This window comes from Solanum stenotomum, chromosome 6 (genome assembly GCF_019186545.1).
Source record: "Solanum stenotomum isolate F172 chromosome 6, ASM1918654v1, whole genome shotgun sequence".
Lineage (NCBI taxonomy): Eukaryota > Viridiplantae > Streptophyta > Magnoliopsida > Solanales > Solanaceae > Solanum > Solanum stenotomum.
Window position 1 is genome coordinate 56,282,012 of NC_064287.1, and position 13,048 is coordinate 56,295,059.

The 13,048-nt window shown below is 33.8% G+C and overlaps 1 protein-coding gene across 1 annotated transcript; it reads right to left on the minus strand.

Moving 5' to 3' along the window:
• Window positions 1-1,565: 1,565 nt before the first annotated feature.
• LOC125867987 (uncharacterized) lies at window positions 1,566-12,042 on the minus strand. The gene is made up of 10 exons (XM_049548583.1): window positions 11,382-12,042; window positions 9,082-9,159; window positions 8,358-8,399; window positions 8,166-8,271; window positions 5,454-5,518; window positions 3,849-3,887; window positions 3,665-3,769; window positions 3,473-3,560; window positions 3,154-3,200; window positions 1,566-1,950 (listed from the first exon to the last, which is right to left on the minus strand). Exons 1-10 carry the CDS (start codon window positions 11,931-11,933, stop codon window positions 1,873-1,875), a joined length of 1,200 nt encoding a protein of 399 aa, XP_049404540.1. The 5' UTR covers window positions 11,934-12,042; the 3' UTR covers window positions 1,566-1,872.
• Between the last annotated feature and the right edge of the window lie 1,006 nt (window positions 12,043-13,048).

The window sequence follows — 13,048 nt, forward strand, 5'->3', positions numbered from 1 at the left end:
AAACCTTGATTCATGTACTTATTTAAAATTCTAGAAATCCTAGTTGACTCTTGTTCTTCTACATTCCCTTTCTAATAAATAACTTACAATTCAAAAAATAATTAAAATAATATTATTTAATTAATTAGATGTTTAATTTAGTCTATGGGTAAAATGACAATCCAACTTTTCATCTTTGAAGCTTCCCACTTTTAGTAAAACTAAATGTGTTTTGCACATGAGTCCTTTCAGTATGAATTACTGTCAAAATCACATTTTAATCAGTATCGCAAGCTATTCAAAAAAATACTATATAATTTATAATAGATGAACAATCAATGTATTCAAACAACTTCTTTGTTGTATGTCAAATGATTAGACATTTGATGAACCTGCAAAATTTAGTTTGGTAACTAAAATAATGAGCTACAAGTTATTAGGTCCAAACATATGATATATTAGTATGTGCAAAAATGAATAACAAAGGGATAAGGGTCTGCAAATACCCCAACTTTGGTCGAATTTGCTGTTGCGATACTAAGCTTTCATGAGGACCTATTACCTCCCTAGACTATTTAATACTATATTTTAAACATATATATTTGCCCACGTGTACAGAAAAAATAATGCAAAATTATAAATAGTAATGTGTCCATGTGGACACATATATACCTTTAAAATACACTATTAAATAGTTCAGGGGGTAAAAAATACGGTATTAAATAGTCTAGGGAGGTGATAGGTCCTTATGAAAGTTTAGTATCGCAACAACAAATCCGACCAAAGTTGAGGTATTTAGACCCTTATCCCAATAACAAAAATGATTAATGTTTCTCATTTAAATGCATAATTAGAAAATTTCTACATATACCTTAAATTGATATCTATGCTTCAAGTCCAACACCCATACAATTTTGAATGCTTCATGAAAGAAAAATTCTATAATTGGAGAAAGAAAGCAAGAACGAAAAGTTGAAGATATTGCAAAGAAAGTCATCATGCTCTGAAAAGAAAACTTTGTTATTGTTAGAGACAATATATCAACATAAAACTGTTCACTGTTTAATACTACACATGTATTAAATTTACTCTCTTTTTTTTCGCTGCTATTTTTTCGATTACCAATTTTCAACATTTTTTTGATTATCCACACTTGCAACTTCTAACTCTCTTATCTTCTCATGTTGAATTATGCAATTTTCATAATTTGATTTTCTATTGTGGGCTTCCATTTCTGTAAGTTGGTTCTTAAATAGCATTAAGAAATGACCCTTTAAATTCAAATTTTAATTCTGAAATTGATTTCTACATTAAAGTGATGAATGACTTTCCATATCATAACTTTTCAAATTCTTCCATTATGAGACTTGTGATTACAATTTAAAGCAATATGAATGTACTCATTTATCAAGAAAATGATAATTTAATTATTAAAGGGCTTAAGAACTTCAAATTCTACCATTATATAATTAAAATATTTATATTTGATCAAATTTTAATTTAGTAGAGGGGCAAAATGGTAATTCAAATATTTGTATTTAATTAAATAATGAATTAAATTTTAATTTAGAAGAAGGGCAAAATAGTAATTCAACTTTTTACTTTGAAACTTCCCACTTATACTTATAATAATAATATATATGACATATGATGACCGAACAATAAAAATGTGAAGCAACAGTAGTGATTTTGTGTTAAAAGGGGTTTCAAGCAGGCCAGGGGAAAGATCATTACAATAAAGGGGAAGAAACAAAAAAAACTAGGAAACACCCTTTTCTAATGTGGGAAAATCAAGAAATTTAAACAAATGAGTACAACAAAGTACCAAGTTAAAATTGGATCTATTAAGAGAGGGTATCAAGTCAATTTATTTGATCTTCTACTCAGATACTATCATTGAACATACTTCCTTGCATGGCGGTCTGCTGCAATCGATAACGACTGTATTGTAACAGGAAATGATGGACCCATCTGCAAATTTCAAGAATCATCATGCAATTAGAATCTTGAACACGAAAGAACACCAGGTACCAAAAGGACGAACATATTCAAGCATATCAACATTGCAATGCATCCCCCAGATATGAAAATGGCATATGGGTACCAAAATGGAGAACAAGAGATTACAACAACATATACACAATGTAGTCCCCCACTTTGGGGTCTAGGGAGGGTAGAGATTATGCAGACCTTATCCCTACCTCAGAGGTAGAGAGGTTGTTTCCGATAGACTCTCAGCTCAAGAATGTTGAACAAGAGATTCTAAGATTCAAATTATTTTTTTGAGAAAAAAATTCAATTCTCTACTACTAGGTCTCGAGAAAGAACAAGTGCAATGTAGAGCTAGGACGAGATTTTTGAGCTCTGATGCACCCAAAATGAAAGATCTTTGCATCCCTCCGGCTCAAGGTAATAATGAAATTCAGGCCACTGAAAGATCATTACATGCCTTGTCCACCATCAATCCAAATAATCAAATGTCAAGGACAGATCTGCATTACACTTCTAGTCTCATCCAAACATGGAATGTAGCTATGAGGTTTTGGGAACAGCAGATCATTGTCAAAGCATATGAGGAAAAATCACTCAACTACAAGCAAGAACAAGAGAATACCACATGTCTCTTTTATGATTCCCCCACCTACCACGGTTACAGCCAGCAACAGAAGCCTAGATAGGTAAAAGAGTAAATGAAGCTGCAGTCGGTTCTGATGATTATGTAGTTTCAAATGGCGAATAAACTGCAAACTAGCCAATTCGATGGTTACGTACCCATAAAGATATGTCGATGGAACTATGAAGCAGATCATACTACCTAAAATTAAGCATTGAAAATTCCTACATCTTAAACCAAGCTGTAGTACTACATGACCATAAATTTTGAGGTATTTTTTTGATAAAAGTTTTTTTTAGGTATTTAATGAGGGACCTTCGTAAGCCATACTTTACGCAAGTAATGTAGGCATAAGCAGCTTGAACACTAACACCAAGATATTTAAGTATAGTCTACGTAGGGAATCCCTCAAACGGGAGAGCGACAAAGGGTCTACCAAGAGGCAACATTTGAAAGGTTATGGTCCGTTATCTCACATTTCTATTTTTAGTTTATAAATGTACTTGGAAATATTCCTGTGAGGCATCAGATTTACGAAGAACGTAAGTCAGGGAGCTCACCGTACTGCAGAGATGGACTGTATTCACATAACCAGCATATTTTGAGCCTGTATCACAGAAAGAAAATTGTTACCGACAAGTGTAGATGACAAAAAAGTTGCTGCCACAAAGTTAGATGACACTCGTGTATAATAATGTGTACTTTTCCACATACAGGGTAAAAAAGACTTTTGGACAACCACAAAGTCTTGGAAAAATATAGTTTTGCATACTTTTCTGACAACTACATGAATCCTAAACGGGGGAGAAGAGGAAGTAAGCAGGATTTGTTGCTGACATTCCAAACAAATCAATAAGGATATAATTAAGAGTTGCTTACTCTTTTTTAGACCAGCAGGCTTCTGACGCAAAAGTTCATGTACAAATGCACCAATGTTTTCACACAATGCCTCTTCTTGAAAACTTACCTGCAGAACAGTGTTTTCAGGAAGAAAATGTCAATAGGTGCATTCCAGTAGTTTATATCCAATGAAGCTTAAGAATCTCTGCATGAAGAGAGACGCAAGTGTACCTTCCCAATTCCTACATGCACAATTGCAGTTTTATCTTTTTTGAAAGGTACACCTCGCTTAGCTTCTTTCACTGCTTTTGTTATATCTTTGGTAACAGTACCTTTCTGCATGCATTATGAGGAAATAAGAACTAATTCCTAAAGAACAGCCTAAATTAAGAGCCGAAAGATGCAGATTACTTACCTTAGTATCTGGCATCAATTGCCTCAAGTACTTCGCAATCTGCAAAATCATGTGATGTTAGTCACGGAGAAGCACTAAAGCACACTTATGTTTTCCCTCCCCGCCTTTATACGTTCAACTTTTACCAGTCGTCCGATAGGGCTCATATTAGCATCAACCTATACTGGTATTAAAATTGAAATTAAAGGACTGCAATAGCCTCCCTTGTTACAATTAGGTTGTTGCTTAGCAAATGAACCTTGTACCATGTGTCATGGACTTCACTATCTATACATACCCTCTATTGAGATAAATGCATACTAGGGTATGCTAACTAATTCAACCCTCCATCCCTTCCCGGCCACCTTCACCTCCATATTTAACTAAAAAGATCAATTCACGTATAATTATTTTTACATAATACTTCCACACAGCCTTCTTCAATAACACTTCATAACTAAAATTATCCTAGGATAAAGAGAATGTCAATCACTAGGAAAAAACTATTCTTGATGTAAACATTAATCACAGCTGTCAATCCTATATAGGAAAAATACAAAACCATATTTCTTGACCAAATACAAAATATAGGAAGACTAAAATACAACCTGACATCCTAATTACCCTTGTCTGTCCACATAACAATCGTAGCATATAAATTGTTGCCCCCAAGTGTTCTTTTACTTTTATTTCAGAAATCTTTCCCATGTGACTAGTTTTTGTAGTTTCAAACATCGAATCTCCAATTCATCAACTTCTATTCATATGTCTGTTTAAAAACTTTTGAAGAAAAAAACTAGTCACTCTTTTTTTTTACAAGGAGAAAAAACAGTCTCTCTTTTTCCTCTAATTTTCACTTTCTTCCATCGCTTTGCTCTGCTTCCACAGAAGGTGTTAGCTTGGAAAGAGGAAGCAAAAGCATAACAAAGAAATGATGTGTCCGGCAGCAAGCCGGAAAGGATATTCTCCCCTCCTAAGTAGGAGAGAGAAAAATCTGGGGATAGTGCCTGAGAGAATTTTTAAAAAGAGGAACCCGTCTTATTTGATATCAGATATATCATCAGTTTTTCATTCTCTTTTAAAATATATATCTACTTCCATGAAAATGACTACTTCTTTATTTAATGAAGTAAGAAATTTTATTTAAATTTCACTTGAAACTGACTACTACGTTCGCATGAAACTTTTTATTTATTTCTTACCCTCTTTTGTTTTATTAATTAAAACCCATCTCTTTTTGTCCTGAAAAGTATAAGAACTCACATAATCACTCCTATTTTTTAATCAACTTTAATAGAATAGATATCTTGATATTCTTTTTAGAATTGAAAGGTAGAAATGTACATAACTTTGTGAGCCAAATGCCAGCACTATACCACTTAAAGGGGGCTATATTGCACTCTTTTCCATGTTAATCTCTTCAAGTTCATATATAACTTAGAAGTTTCAAATCTTAAAGGACTAGTGGGGATCCAATACGGGTACCAGACACCGGGTGGGAAAACCAAACCAAAAAAATCTTTCTAATCCACCTTTACGCTAGAGGCAAATCAAATGACCCCTGAATTTACGGTGTACTCGCGGAAGAGATGTCAATGAAAAGTATGGATAGTCAATTTAAGAAACCTGTCTCAAGTTCGGCATCATTGCATGAGTGGAAAAACATTTGTCAAAATCAATCTTCACATTTCCTGCATGTATAATCACATTAAAAATGTTAAGGACATGATAATCAATGGCAATAGAAAAAATCAATCTCAAAGGAATAACATTGAAACAACATATCTTCCTGAAGGGTTAGAATAAACATGTTCAAAAGAAAAGAATGGTCTCAACAACATATCTTCCTGAAGGGTTAGAATATACATGTTCAAAAGAAAATAATGGTCTCATCATCATCCCCAAATGTGTGGATGAAATTGCTGATCTTTTTATTTCGGAATGAAGTCCTCTAAAACCAGATTTAATCAGCATTTGCAAGGGAATAACTTAAATGGTCATTCAACTATAACAAATTATTCACTTAAGTCACTTTCGTTTATTTTGTATCAAAAAAGTCACTCAAGTTATGCTAATTTATCTACAAAGTCATTATAGCCAAAACAGTAAAGGATAATTACATAAACATCCCCTCAAGTTTGACTTTGTAACACTTGCTTCCTTGTGGTCATGCTTGCCCATCTTATTTTATTTTTTAAAACTAATTATTATAGTCACTTATGTTTACTTTGTATCAACAAAGTCACTCACGTTATGCTAGTTTATCTACAAAGTCATAATAGCCAACAAAACTAAAGGGAAAATTACATGAATGTCCCTCAAGTTTGGCTTTGTAACACTCACTTCTTTGTGGTTTTGCTTGGCCCTTTTATTTATTTTTTAAAACCTAATTATTATAATTTTCTTTTAATAATAATTAGGTTAAAAATATAATAAGAGCAAGCATAACCATAAAGGAAGTAAGTGTTATAAAGTCAAACTTGAGGGGAGGTTTATGTAATTATCCTTCTACTCCCTACATTCACTTTTACTTGTCCACTTTGGACATTGCACGCCCCTTAAGAAACAATAATTAATATGAGTATTTTACCATAATACTCATATTAATTGATGTATAGTCTTAGATCTTGGAGAATAAGTAATTATGTGGAGGTACAACAGGAAAAAATAATAGTCTTCTCTTGATATGTTAAAAATGACAACTTAAAATCTATTTTTGAAATACTGGACAAGTAAAAGTGAACAGAGGGAGTAGTGTTTAAGCTATAATGCCTTGGCCTGTAAACTAGCAAAATTAGAATGACTTTGTTGATACAAAATAAACATAAGTGACTTTGGTGAAGAACTTGCTATAGTTGAATGACCATTTACTCCCTCCGTTCATTTTTCCTTTTCCAATATTTCAAAAATAGTTTTTCACTTTTACTTGTTACTTTTAACATATCAAAGAGAAGACAATTATTTTTATCTTTTACTGACAACATTAATTACTTATTTCCCAATACCAAAGACTATACATCAATTAATATGAGTATTGTGGTAAAATACTCATATTAATCATTGTTTCTCAAGGGAAATGCAAAAACCAAAGTCGGCAAGTAAAAGTGAGCATAGGGAGTAAGTTTTTCCCTCCAGCAATTGCCTAAAGCTAGTCCCATCTTTGGCCCCTGATTTTGAAAAAAATTAGGTCAAAATTCTTCCAATGCTACCAGGCCAAGACAGTGTAAACTTTACGAGAAGTACACAATGTATTTGACTATTCATCCAGCCTCCCAGAAATCTAACCTAATATCTTCCCTTAATTTGTAAGTAAATCTAACCTGCTATCTTCAAAGAGGGATATTTTTTTACACTAAATATATATATATGAAACAAAGAGCATTTGACTCAACAATGGATTCACAGATGTTTACTATATCTTTCCCTACAATCATCCAGAGCATACTAAGAGGGACTTTCATACATATTCCTCTCACTAGTTCACCAACTCACCAGTGCTTCCACCACCATTCTACGAGAAGCCCATAATAATAGGAAGTATACTGCACGAGTGCACGTTATACTTCTGGGGCGAAAGTAAAGTATAAGGTCTTTTTTTTGGCTCACAATTCATTTAACCCCCTAACATTCCATGATATTAATTTGAGCCTCATTCAACAGATTGAAGACTCCCCTTCCCATTAGATCTATCACCATTACTTTTGAATTTAACATCAAAAGTGATCAGATTTTCAACTTTTGTGTGCCTTTGAACCTAGGTCTTTCAATATCCACGGTTTGTTCCATTCTTCACGGTTTCCTCCATGCATCCACCTCCAAAAAAAAAAGTAAACTTTTTGCAATTCTAAGAATTAAGTTTTTGATGAAATAAGAAGGATATCATTAACAAAAAGCATCAAGAAGATGCAAGCATTACAAATAGATTATCAGCTCCTAGGAAGGCAAAAAAAAGCTATCACAACTATCAACATAGATCTATGGAGCTGATAAATTCTAGGAAAGATTCAACAGTAATTACAGAGGAATGGTTGACCCAACTAAAAAGACTAATCAAACATCTAGCCTAAGAATTAAGTTGAAAAAGAACATTGGCTTCTGAATAAGAAAAGTCAGCTTGGATGAAAATTTATCAGCTTCACTTCACTCCATATGTGGAAGGAGGCTATGAATGTAAGCCTCCGAAGTGGTTATGAATGTAAACCTTAGAGAGTTTACAGACTGGAAGGAGTAAATTGACCTCATAACTTGCACCATTTACAGCAGCATGTAAGTGGACATAAGAAGTACCATGACAGTTCTAAATAATTGCAAACTTAAATAAGTAATTTAGTGGCATACCACTCTTGATATTCTCTACGAGCTCCAAACCACCAACAACATCAGCCCCTGCTTCTCGGGCATCATCAGCAGCAGCTCCTTCAGCAAAAACAGCAATGCGATATACCTGAAAGGAAAATATTTAGTCAAACAGTATATCTATAACAGCATATGATTATCTAACCTTAAACTTTATGAAGAATGCATTAATACCTTTCCAAACCCATGAGGAACAGCCACTGTACCTTCAAGCTTCTGCAGTACAAAAGAAAGAACTATGAGCTAGCACTAGCAAACGAACGAGATTGCTTTAGACTAGGGTCAAATTAGCTACACTAGAAGAGGTCAATCAAAACGGAAGAATTGGTAATGAAACGTGATTGTAATCTCACTCTGCTTATACCACCTGTGCAGGAGAATTTATATTTCTTGAGGCTTGCACGGGCAATATTCCAGCAAAGAAAAGGAAAATTCACTCTTAATTAGGTGGCACTAGGAGCATGATTCTACCAATAAAATTTGCTCTATACACTCACGAACAACAAAAGGATGTGGAATCAGCAAACCCGTAACACCAAACCGTGATAAGGATATAGAATGTTGGAGCTTGGTTTTAAATATAAATGAATTTTCTGTCAATTGCTAAATCTATGAGACTGCATGCAGAGCAAATTCTGGAGAGTGCTCCCAAATGTTCAGGAATTGAGATTTAAGTTTGAAAGGTTTAAGGCCCTCTATGCTCTCATGATTTATGAGCTCTTTCTAAGTGCAATTATTTAATACCCATTCACCATCTGATGAATAAGCTTTAGACATATAAACCAATAACAATAGAAGTGGTAACAAGAAGTTTTTCTGTTCAAGTATCACGTGACGAGTGACGACAAGCTCGGATGGTAAGCTTAATGTGGGCTAGAAAGAGGACGAAAGCACGCACCAGGTCACTTCGGCGCATATCAGGAGTCAAAACAACATGAGCTTCCAGAGTTTCATCAAACCTCTTCTTGGCATTAGCCTGCATAATCACTAAAAATACAATGAATCATGACTCAGTCTGTAACCTCTGAAGAAAACATGACTAGATAGAAAGACAAAGCACACAAGAAAACCAACTAATGGCAAGCTACAGCTAAGAGTCACTTAGATTATATACTATAGATAGAATGACAAAGCACCATGCAAAAAGCAGACAAGCAAACTATCTCAGGCAAGCTATGCTTAGCGTCACTCAGATTACATAATATGGACTTTGATCCATAATCACTATTTTCAACTTGAATAGATGAATAAAAAAACATAATGAGATTTTGAGGAAAAATAAGAGTTGAATTTTTGAGCCATGCATATGACTACCCCTAATTGATGGAAAAGTTGAACTTGTCTCTATCTTTCACTGTGATATTATCTATAAACACTTGAGCCTCCTCAAGGAAGAAGCCTAACAGTTGAAGAGATGCAGTGACAACCTTGGGAACCAAGAGACAACACCACGTGGATTTTTTCCACTAGCCTAAGGCCCCAAGTGTTGGTGGATAGAGTTACCCGATACTAATGAAAAGTAATAGGTAACGACGGATTAGCAGGTTCCGACACCACCACTATCCTAAAAGAAAGCAAAGACAAAAAGAAACAAAAAATTATCTAGAAATACGACCCTAGAGAGTGGCCTAGTAATTAATGGAAGACAACTGTCTGAATCTAGCATTGTCAAAAAAACAAGATGATTCCTTTCTATCTGCTGAAATGTTGATGAGGTACCTTGATGAATGGAGTTATATGGTACTTGTATTAGTGAAAGGATGCAGCTACATGGTGGAACAGTTGAGGTGCTTGCAAACAGGCTCCGACATGATTATTATCGAAAAAGATTATCTAGAAATACCTTGACCATTAACTTATTTAGAGATACATGGAAGTTATCCAAAATATCCTCTCTTTTTTTTGAGAAAGGTATCCAAAGTATCCTTTGATGCACTTTACTTCAGCATGTGACAGCAGCTCCTTATGGAAGGAGGTTATGCAAGTATTTCTCATTATTAACAAATAGTCTTTAACCTAGAGAATATATTGGACCATTCCTATAGTTTTTTAATGATATCCAATTGAGGATGTGGGACATACCAACAAGGTGCTCCAAATAATTTAACAATGCAATAATATTTTTTATAAAGTTAATTCTTCACCAATATGTTGAAGAAAACCACATTTACAGACTCTAGACAAAAAGACAGATTTTTACATCAAAACATGATAAACTATGGCGAGCACCCTATCATCCATGTTCACTAGGATACCATATCGACTCCAAATTAGTAATGTAAGCAAATCGTGAGTATCACAACAAGGTTATTTAAGTATGATATTTTTTGACCTTGAAGGATACACTGTAACTTATGAGAAGGTTATCCACATGAAACCTAAGTAAACTGCTAGAAGTGTTTTTTCTTCAGTTCTTACTTTTATTCTTTTCCTCAACTCCCTATTTTAGGGCAACCTTGAAATTTCACTGTCCACTTGAAACAAAGTTATCAGACATGCAAGTATGACGATGAAATAATAATATTCCAGATATTCTTTACTACATTTAGAAATCCAGCAGAAACACATCCTGTGATTGTTTTCTTATATTATTACTATTATTTACAACTTTATAACAAGTCAAAATTTCGTACAAGAAACAAAAAATGCTAAAAAGAATTCATATAAACGACCTCAACTAATTTGGGATCTCTACACACAGTTGATTGAAACAAAAAAAATCTGACCTTTACAAGCCAAATGGCCTCTTTAATGGGAATCCTTTAATTGTTTTCTCCTCTATTTTTCATTTAAACTAATAATGGGCATCCTGTTATTGTTTTATTCTTCTTCTTTTCAATATATTATCCAATTACTACTGCCTTTTAACTTTACAAGGAGTCAAAATTTTGTACAAGAAACAACAAATGCTAAAAAGAATTCATATCACCAACAACAACAATATACCGGTGTAATCTCACCAAGTGAGGCCCGTAGAAGGTAGAGTATACTCAAACCTTACTACTACTACCTCACAGAAGTAACTCTTACCTCAGAGAGGTAGGTCAAGAGGTTGTTTCAGATAGACACTCAGCTCAAGAAAAACAGTCCAAAGCAGTCCAGCGAAAGAAGTATCAGAAGTACAAAAAGTAGCAGCTAATAACAGAACAGAAACTCCAACAAAACAATACACAGTTGATTGAAACAAAAAAATCTGACCTTTACAAGCCGAATGGCCTCTTTAAGATCATAAACAGCTTTTTTCTTCTTTTCATCACTCTTCACATTAATCAATGTTGGAAACGAAACCATTTCCTCTTCAACATTCATAACTCTCCTCATTGCCGCCCGTTTTTGCGCCTCGATTCTTCTCCTCTCTCTCTCCATCTCCTCATCACCCATACCTTCCACTTTCACTTTCTCCTCTTCCGGCAAATCCTCCGGTAACGGCGCCACCCTTGTCGGATAAGAAATCGGAGCTATTTTCGGTGCATCCTTCAAGTACCGCAGATCCTCCCGGGTCCACAACCCACCATCCGCTTTAACCCCATCTGGGTTATTTGATTCGAGTCGGGTACTACTCTCCGGCGGGTTCTTAGGGGTGTAGGAAACGGGTTGAATTGGACTTGGGTTATTCGGATTCGGGTTTTCTGATGATGAGGATGAGGAGAGTAATCTGTGAAAATGAGAACGAATAAGAGGAGAAAAGTGAGATGGGGTTATGTATGAGCAGTGACGACGAGCTTGGTAGAGTAGTTCAAAGGCTGCCATTGGAGCTCTTACAATGGTGAAAGGTGGACTGATAGTAGTTTTGTTTGCAAGATGTAAAGAGGGTTTAGGGAAGAGAGAAGAGACATGAGGGTTTTAGCATTTTTTTTCCACTTATATGTCATTTAAATTTTTTAAAGTTTGTATATGAAAATTATCAAAATTAAATAAAATTAATTCTTATACAATCTTATTGAACAATAAATTATATTTTATTAAACAAAATATTAGAATATTCTAAGATATCTTATTGAATATTGATAAATAGTATATTTTTATGTTTCTCTCGTAAATAAATATTTGCAATTACAAGATTTTAAAGATATATAGTGTTTATATAAAATTACTAGTCAATAATAATAGTAACTAGTTATTCTTCTATATAATTTTTTCACATGGTACGAAAAATTTCTTCACGCTAGCAATGAGTCTTTTTTTGCAAAATTTAAACTGATAATTTTTTTTTACAAAATATAAATTTTAAATTTACGAGTCAAGTCGTAAATTTTAAGAAAAAATAAAATCATGATTTGAGTTCATAAATCCTGATTTTTGTTTAGAGAATTTGGGATTTGAAATAATGATCTCTCATCGCGTGTCCAAATGCTTATTTGAAATCATAATTTCATATCATATGTTTAAAGCCTAAACTTAGAGTACATTTGTCGTTACACACCTTCGTATATTCTCTCTATAATTTATTTTTGTTTTGTAGTTTATATGAATTTTTTCAATTGTTGTAAGTTTATAATTTCTTTTGGTTCAATATATTAATTTATGACTTTGTTAGAAAACTACTACAGTACTAACCAAAATGTTTTTCTCTATAAAATCAATTAATAGATACGTATATATAGTGAAATAGATTGCAAATACTTCTTATATAGAAGAGGATCACATTGGAGTTGAGTTCGATTTTACAGTATGATTTTTGACCTGCTCTAATTTGGAACATTATTATCCACAACCCTATCCATAATTAACTACATCTTCCGATTTAATTTATGTGAACTTATTTAACCAGATATGAAGTTCAAAATTATCTTTTTGGGGGAGGGGGAGGACAGAGGGGGTTTACAATGGGATTCAAACCCACAGGCCACACCACTAGATGAAGG